The sequence below is a fragment of the Bacillus rossius genome, assembly GCF_032445375.1.
Source record: "Bacillus rossius redtenbacheri isolate Brsri chromosome 9 unlocalized genomic scaffold, Brsri_v3 Brsri_v3_scf9_1, whole genome shotgun sequence".
In the NCBI taxonomy this organism is placed as follows: Eukaryota; Metazoa; Arthropoda; class Insecta; order Phasmatodea; family Bacillidae; genus Bacillus; species Bacillus rossius.
This window is the reverse complement of record NW_026962012.1, coordinates 20,378,745-20,398,382: the sequence shown is the minus strand read 5'-3', so window position 1 is coordinate 20,398,382 and position 19,638 is coordinate 20,378,745. Positions and strand designations below refer to the sequence as shown.

At 44.1% G+C, this 19,638-nt stretch overlaps 2 protein-coding genes across 4 annotated transcripts in view; one reads left to right on the top strand and one right to left on the bottom strand.

The window, feature by feature from the left end:
• LOC134542627 (uncharacterized protein CG7065-like) overlaps positions 1-12,764 on the top strand; it is a 135,484-nt gene extending 122,720 nt beyond the window's left edge. For all 3 annotated transcript variants that reach the window (XM_063387024.1, XM_063387023.1, XM_063387025.1), the window contains 2 exons: positions 5,169-5,365; positions 10,427-12,764. In XM_063387024.1, coding sequence (XP_063243094.1) covers positions 5,169-5,365; positions 10,427-12,532 — 2,303 coding nt within the window. In that variant the 3' untranslated portion in view covers positions 12,533-12,764. The remainder of the gene's footprint in view (positions 1-5,168; positions 5,366-10,426) is intronic.
• The window catches only part of LOC134542617 (GMP synthase [glutamine-hydrolyzing]), a 417,842-nt gene that overhangs the window by 290,466 nt on the left and 107,738 nt on the right, over positions 1-19,638 (bottom strand). The window lies entirely within an intron of this gene.

Sequence of the window (19,638 nt, the reverse complement as noted above, 5' to 3'; positions counted from 1 at the left end):
GAAAGTTCATTTTGTGAAAATATGGGTAAATACAATTCGTATACTGCCGCTTTCAAGTTGCGCGTAATCGCATTTGCAGAAGAGCACGGAAATCGAGCCGCGGAAAGAGAATTTTCAGTAAGTGAAAAACTTGTTCGTGACTGGCATAAACAAAAAGACAACTTGAATAACACGTGACGACAGCGGCGACTAAGATGACGTTGACGTCCCGGCAAATGAATCTGATGCATCAGAATCTAGTTCAGACAATGAATAGATAAACTTGGTGAGTGTTCAGACTGAATGTGTTTTATAAATGTATTTTGTTAATTGATTTTTTCGCAATTTAGTGTTTATACTATATTTTTATTTTGCCTAACTTCTTGTAACCAAAAGTTGTTTTTGCGCATATTGTAAATAAATATTACGTATAGGTACCATGTACCTAGATATTAACTTCTTTAATTTAGCATTTTCAAGTGCTTTACTAAAAAAAAAAAATTACTAAAAAAATTTTTTTTTCCCAATTTTGCCTCGTATAATGGTCGCACCTCACTTTTTTTTTTTTTTTCATAAAATTTGGTAAAATTGCTGCGACGATTATGCGAGTAAATAAGGTACTTATAGTACCTATCAAAGGTGATATTTGTGAATTGTCTACAGCAAAACCCCTTATTTGTGTAAAAAGCAGGAAAGTGTAATTAAAGGGAAAAGTAAGAAATACGTTAAAATTAATTAAAATACAGTCGCATCCTGCAGCGTTCATAACAAATACGAGCTACATTACACTTACGCATTGCGCCACAGTAAAAAAATTTAAAAAAAAAGGGCCGCAAATTGGAAATTTACCGTCAATGGCGCGCCGTGCGCGGAGAAAGGTTATTGTACTCAATCAGCTGTTATGGCGCGGCGTAGCCGCCGGCTGGCTCTCTCTGTTGTCTGAGCTGCGCATGCGCAGTATAACTCACTCAACGCTCCGCCCAGACTCGTGACCTTACATCAGCAGCCAGCCAATAGATGCGAGCTTAGCGGAAAAAAATATAAGCTCCACCTCCTGTGTATCAGTTTTGTCCAGTTCTAATACCAGTTTATTGGTATACGCACCAGTTTTCTCGCTGCCGTGACATGTTCAAGTTTACGTTCATCTTGATGTCTTGATACCAATAATTAATTATTTACGATCCCCAGAAATAAATGGTTAGTTTAAAAAATATGCGTCAACTGTACAATACCGTACTTCCGAAATTATAAAATACGTATAAAACAGTTACCAAGACTCCGCTCATTTTATCTTGTGAAGTTTTTGTCTCGTACCAGTATTTCGGCTAAGTTGTGACATAAATATAGTATCAGAACGTTTATACATTCGTGAGTTTACGTTTTTCCCGAGTACATTTTAGATGGACTCCTGCTATAATTACTCGGACTTTTTTACACGCCTAGGCATAAATTATTATATGTTTAGTAGGCCTGTGCGAATATTATATTCGAATATCAAAAGAATAGTTTATTATTCGTATTCGATTCGATTTCGAATACTAACACTTTGAAAAAACGAATATTAACACTTCGAAAAAACGAATATTCAGTCGTTTACGAAAAAGGCTGAGCGGGATCACTGAAGCCGGGAAAAATTTTGGGATTACGGAGGTTTCTCTCGTTGGGCGGGGACAAAAGTTCCGCGGGATTTTCGTAATGTTTTAGAGTTATGTATATGGAGTTATTCCACTACATCTGGCCACGTAAAGCCCATTTGAACACAGTAATTCGGAGCGATAACTAAATTATTTTATGTAGAAGAATGTCGTCAGGTCGTTTAAAATAGATTTGAACTGTCAGCATACTGATAAAGATAAATACGTGTCTGTAAAATCCACACAACCGGGGAGTTATAGTTGACAGTTTTCAGATTAGAGGGTGAAACATGGTTTGTTGGCACTGTAATTTCGTTCCGAACGTGACGGCGAAGAGAAAAAAAATTGTACAGACCATGTGGAAAACATCTAGCCGCATACTCGCAGCAAAGACTCCAAAAGCCTAACATGCTACGTCAATGTTTTTCAATAGGATAATACACAGTAAACGACCGGATGCAGGCGGCAACCCCCTCCCCCCACCTCTTCATACCCTTCCTCTCCCCCCCCCCCCCCCCCCCCAAATTCCTCGCATAGTGACAGCTCAGGCAATTATACTGTCCCGCGCGTCAAAAAAAAACTCTTTCCAAGAACTTACTTAGCTTGCGATCACGTTACATGGTGTACCAAGATTGTGAAGTAAATGTGTTTTCTATGATGGTAGATCCACGGTTCAAAGATTCACTAATTGAGGATGAAAATAAAAAAAAAATATGGGTTGAAAATTTGTGCAGGGAGGTATGTAAGCTGTGTAAGCTGAACACAGTAGCTGAAACTATAACGGAGACAAGTGAGGCTACAAATAAAATGCCTATTAAGAAGTCATCTCTGTGGGCCTACGTGAAACCTTCAACAGCAGCTCAGTCTACGCTTGCAAGCTACGAAGAAACTATCCAAGGAGAAGTAAACGAATATCTGGCAGCACCCTTAATCCCAAAGAATGAAAATCCTTTCAGTTTCTGGTCAGAGAAGGGGCGCACTTGTTTCCGAAACATAGCTGTGGTGGTAAGAAAGTACTTGCCTATACCTGCCACACAAGTGTGCAGTGAGAGACTTTTCTCAACAGCTGGCAACATTGTGACGTGTAGAAGAGAGAGTCTACTCCCCGAAAATGTAGAGCAGCTTGTGTTTCTCCACAAAAATTTAAATTACCTAATATGTAGTGATGTGACAAGACTATGTTTAATACGAACTAATTATAAAATTGGAGAACCTTTAAATTTTAAGTACTGTCAGTTTTTTGATTCTACATACATTGTATCAGTAAATACCGTATATACTCGTGTATAGCGCGCCCTTTTTTCCCCTCAAGTAAAGGAAAAAAATAAGGATGCGCGCTATACACGGAAAAAAAAAAGTGAGTAGATGAGGCGGGGAGGAGTGGAAGTCGTTAACTGCCCGTTGACGGGTGACGTTTCTGGCCAGCCCCCACACATACGCACAAGCAACAAGGCCTCTCTTTCACACACACACACACACACACACACACACACACGTGCGCGCGCAAGCTCGCAGGTCTCTTGTTTATTTTTAGACCTCCCCCTCTACAGCTAGTAAAATAAAAGAGAGAGAGAGAGAGAGAGAATGTTGACACCAGTCCCCCTCCCACTTCCTTCGCTTCGTCGCAGCTGCTACCGGTGAGTCATCTACTCCGTGTCACATTCCTGCCTGCCTCCCTTCCTCCCGCCCACGTACCAGTTGTGACGATACAGCGCTTCATTATCTTCCGTCTACACAGCAGAGTTTAAGTATTTTCCTGACGCATCACCACACATCAATTTAAATTATCATTTGTTTCATACGTAATTACTTAACAGGTACCACAAAATGTTAGTACAATTTATTTACGGGAAAAAAAAAATTTTCTTTGGAATTTGTTGCAAAAATCGTGGTGCGCGCTATACACGAGGGCGCGCTATACACGAGTAAATACGGTATGTACCTGTTATCATATTGTAATGTGATGTGATATAACATGTTTTATGGGATTTCAATTCTCATTCCAATTATTCGAACTCAATATTCGTATTCGAGAATAATTTGGTATTCGTATTCAAATTAGATTCGAACTAAAAAACTGATATTCGCACAGGCTTAATGTTTAGAAATATAAGCAACTTTTCATGTTATAAAATATGTATATTTTGCGATTTAAAATGTTTACTGCCGACTATAAAAGTTACGTTTTTCACAATGTTTTTAGGCCTACTATGGTTGTTACGTGACGTAAATAGCGGGATGGATTCGATTTTTGAGACGTAATTCGCGTGATAGTATTGTATTGGATTAAACGGGACCTGAAGAATATAGTGCAAATAACGGGAAAACGTAAATAACGGTAACGTAAATAAGGGGATTCGCTGTATATATATATTAAAAACTTTACATCTTAGGAATTTCCAATAACAGCAGTTGGCCATCCTGGTAGCATCATCATGTTATTGTGCATTTTCAAATTTACACTTCAGTATTAAATTATTTAAATGTTAATTTCAGTTTCAGCATTGAACAGTTTTTTTTTTTGGGTAGTTACAAATGATTTTGCTGCATTGCTGATGTTAAAATGTAAATGATATTTAATTTATGTTGGTAGAATTGGTGGATATATTTTGTTTCTTTGCACAAAAATTATATTAAATCCTCCAAAATGTGGTTTTCGGCATATTAATGTACGGATTTCTGCCGCACATGTTGAAAATGGCAAGTAAACATTGTCAACGAAATTTATGTTTGCACCAATGAACAGTTAGTTCCAACACAATTTGTTAAACATGGGAACTCATGGGATAACAGGAGTAAGCTGAGAAAAGGAACACTTACTTAACTTGTACAGTCAAAAAGTTTTATTCTCCCCCCTCCCCCTCCCCCCTCCCCCCCCCCCCCCCAAACCCCTTCAAAAAAAAATTAAGTGTGTTATCCATGCAAAGAGACGAGCCTTCTGCCAATAAATACGACATGTATTCTCATATCCTTTTGGTTTTGATACAACTGACTCGAAACACATTCACTGGAGTTATAATAAATATTTGCACGGAAATTACTAGTTCATTTACCACAATTGCGACGTCTTAGCAAGCATGGTAACAAAGGACATTGCTACACCAAGAGTGCTGTAGGGCTTACGTATCCTTTAAGTAACAATAATTGGTAAAAGTTTGTTAATAATTTTGATGTCAGACTTATCCATATTGCAAATATTTCCAGGCTTATCGTGTATATGCTTGTGGTTTCCTCCGACTGTTCCAAACAACCATCAACTTACTGCCGTCAGAGTCAAAAACTGTGACTACCCTAAACTGTGGCCTAGGTTTTGCAACATGAATATTCGGAATTGAATAGTAATTATTGTTTAAGCTTTTAGCAAAAATGCACATGTTTAAGAACAATTTTATTGGATGGAAAAATGTAGTGTCATCTCACCGTGCTAGGTTCAACTGTTTGTGCCATTATTCAGGGTGAGGTGAATCAATAAGTGTGTATGCATCACCACTGTAATCAGGAGTGTGCGCCGGTGAGCTGTGAGATGGAGAAGAGGAGCGTGTGTGCGCTGTGCAGTGGGCGGCTCGCCGGTGATGCAGCCAGCGCAGTACGTGCCTGCCGTGCCGGCGGCCGTGCCCGTGCCGGGCGTGGGGGCCGTGGACCGCGTGGCCGTCGCGCAGCAGATAGCGGCCGCGCTCATCGCGCAGGGAAAGACGGATGTCACGGAGGAGCAGCTCGAGCAGTTGATAGCCGCTGTGGTCGGCATGGCCAAGGTGATCCCGACCTCGCAGTGCAATACATCATAATTGTATGGAATTAATCACTGTTTTTATATAATTTCTAAATAAAATTCAATAAATTCAAATCTTTCACACAATTTTGTACGGCAGGTGCCAAATGTAATTTTTTTTTTTTTAGGGATTGTGAGAGATAATTGTAGTATGTTTACACCTATGGTTCAGGTATATATTGTCTGCCATATCACACTTACAAGGATATAAGACAATAGAATAAAGCAAAGGTCTATAAATAAACTAACTAAAAAAAGACATACAGGAGAATCCCGCCGATGCGACCCCCCTCTGATGCGTCCATTCCGTTTATACGACCGTTTTTTTTTTGTGAAACCGTGATAAATTTGAGCAGAGAAAGTCGAAAATTTGAGTAAAATCGGCTGAAAAACAAGTCTGTTACACTTTGTCGGGCGCTATGGCTATGTGTCCACGTTTATCTTGGCGAGAGCTGTACTGTAAGCAGGCAGGCATACAAAAGATGGCTCAAAATAGATACCACCCCTCTAGACTGTCCATGCTAGCTGGTAAACTTCAAGTGTGCGTGAGAGATAAGATAAAGAAGGTGAAGAGGGCGAGTCCTGCCAGCCAGTATATTTGTGGGAGGGGGAGACAGAGATGAAAGAGAGCGAGCCCTGCAGCAAGCGGAAGTGGTCAAGGTCGACATTTACCATCACACTCTCGCTAGCTAATGATGCTGCTGGTCGCCAGCCTCACACACACACACGCGCGCGCGCACGCGTACGCACGGCGCATGCTCACTGCTCAGTCACAAAGTACCGTATTGGTCCGAATATAAGGCGACCATTTTTACATAAACGAGATATGAGAAAATTGGAAGTTGCCTTATTTTCGCACCCAAGACGTCAGCACCGCAAACATTAGTTCCAAGCTGAAAGCTACAGTAGAAACACTGTTAAACAAAATGTTCACGATTTTTATATTAACTAAAACTTCGTAACCTCACACGGGGAAAATGATAAATCCACCCAATATTGCAGTAATTCACAATTGTTTAAAGTTGAAAATTAAAATATTTGTTCTTGAGTAAAAATGTGAGTGTTGAAGCATCTCAAAATGGCAACCTTTTATTACACAATTCATATTTGTACCTATTTACATGGCTGTGTTTTATTTCTCGTGGTGGTTCCAAGAGCTTCGGTTTTCACCAGTGTCCAATGTAATTTCCAAAGTATTTATACATTCTTACTAACATAACCGCAATGTATTTTTAAAAGGTTCATTTCAAGAAAAAAACAAACCAAAATCATCCTACATTAAACCAACTTGTTTCAAAAGCCAGACGGTAAAAGTAAACTCGAAACACGACGTCATTTACTAACGAATATAGTTAGAAGGAATGCCATCGACTACCATATTTTTGATGAACGGTTGCAATTGTTTACAAAACCGTTAAAATTAACTGTTTCAAATATTTTATTCAATGATAACCTTTTTATATACTCGTTTTGAGTATTGAATTTAATCACTGAGTTTTTCCGGTCATATATGTTTGAAGTACAATGAAATTAATTTCCCATGCTACACATTTTTTTTATCCAAATTTTTCCATTGTGGTAACCGAAAGGAAAAACAATAGATAACAATTATTAAATATTATTATATATGAAATAAAAATTCATGTCCTCAATAACTCTTAAAAATACTAAGTGAACTTTTTTTTTGTGGTTTCTTTCTCAGAAAATATCTTGTATAAACTAAATATATGAAAACCCGCCAGTGTTCAGTGTGGTAACATTATATATATATATATATATATATATATATATATATATATATATATATATATATATATATACACACACACACACACACACACACACACACACAGTGAAACCTCTATTTAACAAATCTCAAGGGACCAAAATTTGTTGTGTTTGTTGTAAAGGGGTTTGTTAAATGGAGGTTTCGCACGATATATTTCTAGTCATCATAAAGCTTCACATAAATGGCTAGAACAGTATTTCTGACTGTTTAATACAATATGAGTAGAGAGGATGAAAAATCGTTTTAACGATATAGCCGCGAATAAATGCGACAAACCCGTTTACCAGCGATAAAATGCGATAAACTAACAAACTTGCGAATTCGCGCTACATACTAAACTACCATTGTGTTATTTTGAGCTACTGGAATTTTTTTTCCCGTCAGAGCACATGTTTTGTTTCCAAGCGGCAACCGGCAAGGCATTTGTGTGTGCGTATGTGTGTGCAGCGATAAGCCAGCGGAAGTCTTCAAGGCCAACCAGTACAGTCTGCACTAAAGTGCTGTAAACAACTCGTGTGCCGGGCGATGTGTACAATCAATTACCTTACCTTATCTCTTTGCCTGTCACTCACGGTCACGGCCGCTTCTATTTCTGGATATTTTATTTGTTTCATCCTTCGAAATGCTCGCTTATCTTTCGGCGCCAGCTGGTGTTATGTTTGGCTGTACCAGTCAGCACTGGACATTGATTGCTGCCGTATCTTATTTTCTCACCGCCACATTTTTTCCGTTTCATTCGGCATACTTCACAGCTTTCCGTTTGAACTCAGCTGTATAACTTGTTATTTTCCTCATAAACACTACCCGGTAACTGTAAAACAAACTTCCCTTCCCCCCTCTCATTCCTTACGAGCAAAAAAAAAGTCTCTCACACCCCTCGCCGTCCATCATTCAACAAGCCACCCTCCGCCTCTCCTCCATCCTCCCGCCATGCGTCACAACAAACCACCCACGTTCATTGGACAAGGAGGACAAGGATGACCGAGAATACCATTGAAATTCAATGCTTTCATTTAATCATGAATTATCATGAACATGATGTGTAATTTTTTTACTGTGTCAAATTTCTCTGCTACAGTATGTTGTGTTACTAGTGGTCAGAAACAAAAATTTGTATGATTGATTGTCCCATGTAGCTGTATTTGTTATTTGTATTTTGATTCAATTCTTTATTAGTTTATTACTATATGTAATTACAATGTCAGTATTGTTATATTATATTCCTATATTTTTAAAAAGCATTTTTTGAACATCACACACTACGGGACTTAAAAAAAAATTATAAACGCTAATAAATGCTACAGAATAAAAAATAAATGCTATAAAGTAGCTTTTTAAATGCTATTTTTCATCTTCTCTAAATATGAGGAATTAAACATGAAAAAGTACATAGAATACACTTGTTTAATGACCAACTATTTGATGCTTGGAAATTTATCAATTCCCATCCGGAGTGCTTCCTGGCGTGCCTTTTATTGTAAAATCGGCCCAGAGACGTTGATGTTAGATTCCCTAGCCTCCATTAGCCAGTCAAAAAGTATCTTGTCCAAATCATCATTTTTACATACTTTCACACGTTTTCGATTTGCTCCTACCAGAGAAGCGTTGTTTTTGATCTGTTCCCGGTTGGATAATATGGTCGAAAGTGTAGACGCCGGGATTTCAAAACGTTTAGCTACCTATCACTTTTTTTTCCACCTTCATCAACAGGATCTAAAATTTCTAATTTTATTTTAACGTCAATCTGTCGCCGCTTTTTAGGATTAGAATTCATTTTACAGTAGTACCGTGTTGATTTCCGTAACTACGTGTGGAAATAAATAAACAACAGTGAAAACTGAAAAAACGTAAATTGTCCTCCACCATAGATTAATGTATTTGCGTGTGCGCATCTATAACCATAGAAACGCAAAATATACTAGTTGTTCGTCTTGCCAGAGCGATGGTACGAGAGGTTTCCGCCACTAGCGCTAAATGTACCCGCCATTTTGAACAAAGTGTGGCATGTATACACGACTTGTGTTATCCATGATGCTTTGTTTATTTATTGTCTTCCGCGATGGTGCATATTATTTTACGGTTATACGCACGTATTTTTTAAGCAGTGAATGCAAAAAAATTAGTGGATGTCTTGTAGGAGATGTTTATTTTTGCGTGTTTTTCAAAAGCGGCAGTTCGTTGTAAAGGGAATTTCACTATTTCGGAACAAATAAAATTCGGTATTTAGAGGTTAAAACAGCATTGATCTTATGGCAGTTCGGCGGGACCAAAATTTTATTTCGTTGCATAGGGTTTTTCGTTAAATAGAATATTCGTTAATGGAGGTTTTACTGTGTATATGTGTATATATATATATATGTGTGTGTGTGTGTGTGTATATATATATATATATATATATATATATATATATATTACAACTATTCGACTTCGAAACTATTCACATGCTATTCTAAAATTTTACTATTCGATTTGAAAATATTCGACCATCAAAATCCACTATTCGCAAACCACTACGGCAAACACATTTACTTTGCTATGTTCCATCGTCAGCCAGTGAATAAAATACAAGTGTGTGTGTCGCCAGACAGTGGCGACTGGCGAGTAGATGCGTGCGCAGCCAGCAGTTCCGCTCTCCTTCCCCTCACTTACCCGTCCACACCCCTCCCCTCCTGTACTTACCCTACTTCTCGCATTCCTGCACGTCAGCCGGACGGACCTGAGCGACAAGCGCCGCCAGACCACCCGTTGTGTCACGGGATGCAACCTTTCAAACGCCACACTAATACAGCCCGCAAGAGACATAATAAACCTTTAAGAAAAAGTTATCATTTCAACACTAAATCGTCTGATTTTTCTATACAAAGATAGCGAAAATGGACAGGTGCACTGTGTTTAAATTTTTTTTCTCGGCAACGGGAGCTCTAATATTGCTTTATAGGGTTTTTTTTTCTGGAGACATCATGCTATTTGAATACTGTGATATGAATTTAAAAAAGTTGTCTTTTTTTACTATTTGAATATGAAATATATGCGAACAAAGACAATTTTTTATGTATTTGGATTTATTTGGGGGGAGGGGGCAAAAATTGGCCTGAATTCTCTATCGCGACCATTCCGTTTATAAGTCCGTTTTCCGGAAACCACGAGGGGTCGCATCGGCGGGATTCTACTGTAGGTTAATGTGGCAGTTACGTTACATGTTGTAGTGATCCCCAGGAAGTGTGCAGTGCTGACCGGTGCATGCGTGTGTGGCAGGCCCAGGTGGCATCCGGCAACCAGCCCATATCCACCGCGCAGTACCTGGAGCAGCTGCAGCAGGCACAGGGGCGGCCGGCGCCCGCGGCGGCCGCGACGCCCGCGGTGGAGGTCCCGGCGCCCGCGGTGCAGGTCCCGGCGCCCGCGGTGGAGCCCAAGACACCCGTGGTGCAGGTCCCGACACCCGCCCCGGCCGCCCCGGCCCCTGCCGCCGTGCCCCCCGCCGCGGTGCCCCCCGCCACGCCGGCCGCCGGCCCCGTGAGCGCCCTGCAGCTGCTCCAGTCGGCCTACAAGGACGGGCAGGCGCGCGCCGCCCGTGAGGACCCCGACAGCATGGCGGAGCTGTCGGACGCAGAGCTGCAGACGCTGCTGCAGAACTTCAAGAACCTGTCCACGGAAGAGCAGCACCAGCTCATCCTCTACCTCAAGAAGCTGGAGGCGGTGGAGCCGGAGAAGGTGGAGCGCCTCAGGCAGTTCGTGAACTTGGGGCCCGCCCGGGAGTCCCCGGGATACCAGCACGCCGGCGGCCGGCTGTCGCCCTTCTCCATGCGCGAGGCGGGCATCAACCCCTCGCAGGAGGAGCGGGCTGCTCGCCCGGCCGCGAGCAGCGACGACTACTCGGACGATGACGACTACAGCTACGAGGACATATATGCCGCCGCCAGCAAGAAGGTACAGGAGAGGGAGCAGGAGGAACTGAAGAAGAAGATGGAGGAGGAGAGAAAGAAGAAAGAGGAAGAAGAGCAGAAACAAAAGCTGGAGGAAGAGAAAAGATTGGAGGAAGAAAAGCGGTTACAAGAAGCAAAGCAGTTAGAAGAAGCGAAGCGATTAGAAAATGATAAGCGTTTTGAAGAAACAAAGCTATTAGAGGAAGCAAAGCATTTTGAACAAGAAAATCATTTTGAAGAGGAAAAAAAACGTAAACAAGAAGAAGAGTGGAGATTTGAAGATGAGAAACGAAGAAGAATGGAAATGGAGAGAAATTACATAGATCAAGATGACGACCCCGGTGCAATGATGCGGAAAACCAGCGCAATGATAGCAAATTTAATGGAAGAATTGCCGTCGAAGTACGCTGCGAGAACGAGCAGTCCTCTAGGTGACCCGTTTGAGCGTCTGGAGCGACAGTGGGGCAGCAGCCTTGCCCTGGCAGATCACTCGCCGGCCGGGAGCTATGGTCAGGCGAGGGATGTGCGGGATGTGCCCTACGGCAGTCGGGAGGCTCCGTTCGTGAACAATCCAGCAGCTCAGGAGACATACGGCCAACAGGACACTCACACGGGGCCCAGGGAGACACCCTACAGCCAACGGGACTCTCACGTCACGGCTAATCCCACAGCATGGGATATGTTACACAGGCAACGGGATGCCCACGTTCATGCTAATCCCGCGGATGGGGATATGCCGTACGGCCAACGGGAGGCACATGGTCCGGCCAATCCCGCAGCCAGGGAGATGCCGTACGGGCAACGGGAGGCAAATGCTCTGGTCAATCCCGCAGCCAGGGAGATGCCTTACGGCCAACGTGAGGCACACGCTCTGACCAATCCTGCATCCAAGGAGATGCCATACGGTCAACAGGAGGCACATTTTCCGGCCAATTCCGCAGCCAGAGAAATGCCGTACGGCCAACGTGAGGCACACGCTCTGACCAATCCTGCATCCAGGGAGATGCCGTACGGTCAACGAGAGGCACATTTTCCGGCCAATCCCGCAGCCAGAGAGATGCCATACGGCCAACGGGAGGCACATAGTCTGGCCAATCCCGCAGCCAGGGAGATGCCTTATTCTGGAAGGGTAATGCCTCCCTCTGTGAATCAGAGAGTCGGCGAGATGCCCGCTCTGAGGGATATGTATGCAGACAGGAGTGACCAGCAGGCATCGTCAACTTCGTCAGCGTCTGGCCGACAAGAGAACCCGCCGGGTGTTCCACATGCCTCGTACAACACCAATTATGGTGGCTACCAGGCGTATGGTTTTGGTGGTGGGCCTGGGTACTGCCAGCCTCCACGGCAGGAGTATCCCAACATGTCACAGTACCCGCCCCAGATGTACCCACAGCAGATGCCTGCTGATCAGTATGCTCAGTTCCCACATTACTACTGAATACCATACAGTTGTAAGAACTTTAACTTATGTATTTTTGTAATTTGATATTCATTTGTTTTGGGATGGAAATGACACCCGCCTTCTTGAAACAGTGTAATTAAAGCTGAGGTTAGTTCTGTAAACATTAATTATAATTGAATATTATTACTTGTTTTTTTTTTTAGATATATTTTAGTTTTTTCATTGTCTGTAAAATATATGTTACAATAAATTAAAAATGACAACTACATATACAGTGTACAGTGCATATACTTACCCTTATGTAAGAACTTGTTTGTGTCTTTCACTTGTCATTAACCACCCTATCTGGCAATGCAACATGTTTTTTAGGTAAGTATACAAAGCCATTGAAAAATACATAATATTGTTGCGATTTACTGCGGGTTCGTAAAGGATAGCCCAATTAAATAATTTATTACACACACAGTTTTATTTATTGCCACTACTTCTCTGTCACTTACTACTTCTCTGTCACTTACAAAAATCTTATAAAATGGCAAATAATTATTTACACTTAAAAAAGTCTATTCCCCAGTCACTCGTACCATACACCTCGCTGGGCCGCACCCCTGGCGCAACTCTCGCCACAGCACCCCTGTGGATCTCCGCCGCCGCCAACGCACTTTCCCTTTGCTGGGGATCCGCTCGACTCCTCGCTCGCAACTTTGCTCGGGACTCCGCCGCACCCGCGACTATCGCCCGGAAACTTCGCCGCGGGAAAACTCCTGACACTACTGAACTCACTCACTCTCCGCCCTGGAACCTTCGCCCAAGGACTTCGCCACTCTGCCGCACCAGCGGCACTATCGCCCGGAAACTCCGCCACAGGAGAACTCCGGACTGAACACTCCAAACTGACTTCACCGACTCTCTCGAGGCCGCCGTCCTCGTTTTATCTATTAGCCGCAATTTCCAGAACTCGCGAGCGCGGCCGGGGCCAGTCGCGTCAACCCGCACGACCTGACGGCAGAAATCTCTCGAAACACGGGTCGGCGGCTCGCATAACTCCACAGCTGTCAGGTTTCAGTTAGGTGTCAAAGGCAGGGCGCCACGCGGGGAGTGGTGGGAAGTAGGGAGGAAAGCGACAATCCTTGTTATCTTCCAGGCGCGCGTGGCACATATGTTGCGGCAGTCGCCAGCCAGCTCTGTACCTGCATGTGTCCCGGCCTTGCTCACGTTCGTAACATTGCTCCCTCCTTAAACCTGTTCGTCTCAAACAGGTAACACTGCGCTGTGGTGAGCCATGCGGCGAAGCCATCCTACGCAGCGGGCAGGTGTACTGAATATGGCCCACTTCCTAACAGATGTAACATCGCGGCCATCCTCCGACTTTTTGGTTCCGTATGCCAGCTTTGCGGTGACTATGGGTCTCCCATTTCCGCACCTGCTGCTGTGGCGCTTCCCTTTCCACCAGGCAACTCCGCTGAACCCGTTCCCATTCCGGGCACCTCCCTTGAGAATGCCCTTGTCGGCACGCAGAAGCAGAACACCGTAGGCGACTTCCCGTTCCTTTAACCAGTGAGTGACCACCCTCCTTAATCCCGCTGTCACATCGATGTCCTTCCTCCAGTTTCTTCACACGATTCGGACAGTCACGTTGGACGTGCCCTCTTTCTCGACACGCGTAACATCGTGGACGACCTCGTCTCCATCGGTCTGGTAGACTCTTCTCCTGTTTGATTGTTTTACAGCGTTGTACTTCTCCCGTTGGCTTCCTACCACGATTCGGACACTCACGCTGGATGTGTCCTTGTTCGGACTTTGTGACTTATGTCCTTGTTGTTTGAAGTGTTACTTGTGCCCCTTTTGCGTGTCGTATAAACAGTTTGGCAAGACCCAGCGAGACGTGAGTCTAAATGACATGCTGATGACCGGGCCCAAATTACAGACAGATGTTCGAGAAATTCTGCTTTGGGTTCGTGTACACAAAGTTGTCTTTACTGCAGACATCAAACAAATGTATCAGCAAATAATGGTGGACAAGGAGCATCAAGACTACCAGCGAATTATGTGGCGTTCTCCAACCGATCCTATAGTGGACTATCGTTTGCAGACTGTTACGGAGTTTCATTTGCCCCTTATCTAGCAATTCGAACCTTGCATCAGCTGGCCCAAGATGAGCAATGTAACTTCCCTCAAGCAGCTCATGTTTTGAAGTCTGATTTCTATGTGGATGATGTCACAGGGGCCAATAGTGTTGAAGAAGTCATTGCTCTTCAAAAGGAACTATTTGCTTTGTTGGCAGCTGGTGGCTTTCCCCAGACCAGCTACATTCCCCAGCATCTATGTCTTTTGACAAAGAACAGCCAGCTGTGGTGAAAGTTCTTGGTGTACAGTGGAACCCTAGCTCAGACTGTTTTTCTTATCAGATCACTCCATTAAACAGCTCAAGCACCAAGAGGGCAATTTTTTCAAATATCGCCAGGATCTTTGATCCCCTTGGATGGCTGACGCCCATCCTCTTGTATGCCAAGTCTCTTGTACAGCTGTTGTGGCTCACTGGAGCAGGATGGGATGAACAGATTCTTCCAGAGGTCTTATGCAGGTGGTGTGATTTTAAGTCTGAACTGTCTTTGTTGTCACAACTTCGACTGCCTCGGTGTGTATCAGGCTCAGTAAAAGCTGCTCATGAACTGCACAGGTTTTGCAACAGTTCAGAGGTTGGCTATGCATGTCATTTATCTCAGATCAATGTTTTCAGATGGCAGAATCAAGGTCTCACTATTAAATCAAGAGTAGCACCGGTGAAAAGGATCTCTTTGCCTCGCCTTGAGTTGTGTACAGCTGTTATGTTAGCCAAGCTAATCAGTTTCGTGACCAATGTATACAAGGGGGTGCTGGACATCATGCAAGTGTATGCATGGTCAGACTCAGCAGTTGTTCTTCATTGGATTGCATCATCACCCCACCAATGGAAAACATTTGTGGCAAATCATGTCAGCATCATACAGGACTTAACTGAAAAGGAATTCTGGAGACATGTTCGCACTGAAAACAACCCAGAAGATTGTGCATCCTGTGGCTTGTTGCCCTCTTAACTTATTGATCATCCTCTGTGGTGGTCTGGAGCCCCATGGGTTAGACAGCCTCACAGCCAGTGGCCAAATGATACTCTGGGTAGTGTGGTAATCGATGATGCCATTGCATGTGAAGAAAAACTTACAGCAATAAGTTGTGCGACAGAGGTATCCCTAGAATTTGTTGCCAGATTCTCTTCCTTCAGCAAACTGCAGCATGTTGTTGCTTACTGCCTTCGGTTTGGAGACAACTGTCATCAACCTAAGGAAAGGTGTTCTCTGGGACCGTTGACAACTACGGAACTGCAAAAGGGCTTGGACGTTTGCATCAGACATGCCCAACAATGGTTTGCAGCTGATAAGGTTAACTTGGACAAGGGGCAGTGCAGTTCTCATCAAATTAGGCGCTTGTGCCCCTTTGTGGATAATGTGGGTATCATTCGCGTAGGAGGGAGGTTAAGTCAGGCATCCCTTCCCTATTCTGTTCAACACCCTATATTGTTGCCCAAAGATCACCCATTAATGTTAATGTTAATTAATCATTTTCGTTGTTTACATTTGCACCCTGGTCCTCGAACTTTGCAAGCCATCCTGAGCCAACGATACTGTATTCTTTGTGTGCGCTCTGTCATCAAAAGGGTTTTACAAGGGTGTATTAAGTGTTTCCGCACTAAACCCTCTCTGTTCACTCCAACCATGGGAGAACTTCCATCTCCTAGAGTCCAACAAGTGACTGCTTTTCACCATACTGGTGTGGACTACGGTGGGCCCTTTCAGGTTACCACGACTCGCACTCGTGGTTGCAAGGCCACCAAAGCATCCTTATGCTTGTTTGTTTGTCTTGCCACCAAAGCCCTACATTTGGAATTGGTTTCTGATCTCTCAACCAATTTGTTCTTGGCAGCATTTTCTCGCTTCATATCTCGAAGGGGAAGGCCAGCCCAAGTTTACAGTGATTGTGGAACTAATTTTGTTGGTGCTCATCGAGAACTCAAAGAGCTATACCAGTTTGTAAGACAGACAACCCATAACACTGAAGTGAGCAATAAGCTGAGTCAGGGAGGAATTGCATGGCATTTCAACCCCCCAGCAGCACCGCACTTTGGCAGGTTATGGGAGGCTGGCATGAAGTCTGTTAAAAGCCACTTAACTAAAGTCATTGGCTTACAGATCCTTTCTTATGAAGAGCTCTCGACCATCCTGATTCGCATCGAAGGGATCTTAAACTCTCGTCCTCTTTGTGAGATCAGCTCAGACCCGTCAGAACTTGATGTCCTAACACCGGCTCATTTTTTGATTCTACAGCTCATAACATCATTACCCGAACCTGATATTACCCACCTCAACATTAACCGATTAAATCGCTGGCAGCTGGTCCAACGTATAATTCAAGATATCTGGAAATGCTGGAGAAAGGAATATTTGTACTCACTCCAGTAGAGAAGCAAATGGACACAGCCAGGTGGTCAGCCCAAGATTGGAGATTTGGTTGTGATCAAAGATGAGCGCACCCCTCCACTCAAATGGGGTCTCGCTCGAATTAAAGCTCTTCACCCAGGACCAGACCGAATTCTTCGGGTAGCTACTATCCGGACTGCTACAAGTGTCTTGCAACGTCCGCTGATTACGCTGTACCCTTTGCCAGAGGACAATGGTTATGATCTAGGACAGAATTCAACAAGATCATGTAATCTGTAACAAATTGCTTTCTTTTCCTTGCTGTATATAGCTTTGTGTTTGTTACCTGGAGCTAACAACGGGGGCGGAATGTTCGGACTTTGTGACTTATGTCCTTGTTGTGTGAAGTGTTACTTGTGCCCCTTTTGCATGTCATATAAACAGTTCGGCAAGATGGCGGGCCGCATGCAGTCGGATCGTTTGTTTTGTATTTGGCTATCGTTTCGTTGTCATAGTTGTATTCACTAAATCAGACTCTTAATATATTTATGGTCCTCTGGAAGAAATTCGTTGAAACAAAGAACAGTCCTAGTCCCACTTTCTTTGCAGACGAAGCACCGCTGTCTTCCTCTTGTTTTCCGAAACTGCGATCCTTTCAACAGCTTCCTTAGTGTTCCAAGTATAATCTCTTCATTAGTATCTGAGCGGCCATTCGCTTGGTGGTAAGGTTCTATCACAGCCTGTCTCGCATTGATAATTATGTTTCTTGAGGCCATGCAGGCACCTTCGATTTCCAGGGCGCGAACAAGAGCATCGCGAATGTTTTTGTGGCGAGCCAACCGAAGAGTTTGCTGAACCTCCGCATCTCGGAGCCCGTATATAAAAGCACTAGTGGCTAGCTGCTGACGGAACTCTGTTGGTGCTTCTGGGTAGGCGAGGTGCACAAGTCGCTCGATGTCGGCTTCGAACTCTTGGAGGGTTTCCGAAGATCTCTGTTGACGTGTCTTCATGGCTGTTCTGTACACCTCGCCCATGGGTCGATCACCATACCTCAACTCAAGGGCCTCTACTAATACCCCATATTATTTCTGGTCCGTAACTGGTATGGTCTGCAGCAGCTCTAGTGGAGATCTTCGCAAGGCCAAGATGAGTGCCGTAGCCTTTTCTTCATCGTCCCACCCATTTACTTCAGCAGTTGCCTCAAACTGTCGCCTGTAGACAGCCCATGACGATTGGCCATCAAAGGTGGGTGGCTTGAATTTTGAGTGACAGGTTGTGCCTTCCACCTTCACATCTACAGAATAACTGCTTTGTTTCGTAGCACATGTAGCATCCTTGAGCATCCGATGCCATTCTTCGGTTACTGCTGATATTCGCTGTTCTGTGGTGTGCTCGAGTTGGGCCAGCTGTTGTGCTACTAGTTCTTCATGTTCTGCTACATGTTGCTCTAAACACTGTACTTTGCCTTCCAACTGGTTGCTGGTTTCATCAATCTTCTTTTTCATTTCTTCTTGGTTTTTCTTTGAAGTCCCTCTGACTATGGTCCCTAATCCCCTGTGGTGAATTGTTCTGATTTGCCCGTGTAGCTCTCGTCGGTGAGGGATAGTGAGTTCAGGCCAACATGGCTGGGACCGGAAAGTAAAGGACAAGGAGGGAACTTTGCGTATGTGGAAGGAATGGTAGATGGTAACAAGGATAATGCGATGATGTCCGTTTTCACGAGCTCCTTTTATTCCGTGAAGAATCCTGTCGCAGCTTGGCCGGCACGTCGCGAAACGAGCGTCCTCTGCCGCGACCCGGACTCCCGGAAACAAACACTTGGAGACATAATGAGAACCGGCGTAACAGCGAATGCGGTCTCGTAGCGATTCGTACCGTTTACGAAAAGTTCAGCGGTGCTTCGTAGCACGTACGCGACTTGTGACGTATGCGTAGACGACTCTATAACGATATATACAGGTTAAGAAAGTAGGAAGGTCCAGACGTGCACTGCGTGCGTCTCGAGCGGAATGAGTTGCGGAGTTACGAAGACGCGATCTTGTTAACGAGGCTTATCGCGAGGAATCCTGTCAGCCTGGACGACCACGTCGGTAGACGAACGTTTCATCCACGCTGCGACCCGGACCCCGTGCTACCTCTCGCGGAGTGGAGCGAAGCAGGTCCGCCCCGTGCGACCCCCAGTAGGCAACTGACTGACACTCCGCCGCTCGCCCGTGCGGGCTGCGGAGGGGAGGAAGGGGAAACGGGCCGGCGGGGAAGACGCGACTCGCGCGGCAGGCCAGGCTTGCCGATCTACATAAGGACACAGCATAAGCACTTAAAAATATATACAGAAATCCCGAAATGCAAAGTATTAAAAAGAAACGGACATTATAAATTATTAACAAAAACGTAGACACTCGTGAATATTTACAACGGAACATAGTGACAATAAGTATAAGATATTAGAAATTATTTACAACACACAAGATCGGTTTTGGACGTTTCAGGGCGCACGCGGGTGTGTCCCTGCTCGTAGCACTGCACTTAGGTTGCACTAGTAATGCAAGAGAGGACGTTGACGAGGCATAACAGCCTGAAGGAGCCGAGGAGACACTTGGGTCGACGTCAAATGCCCCCCCTCCGACGAGGTCGTTATGTCCGTCAACGCCTCTCATTTACGAGCATGGAGGTGATACACTGGGTCGA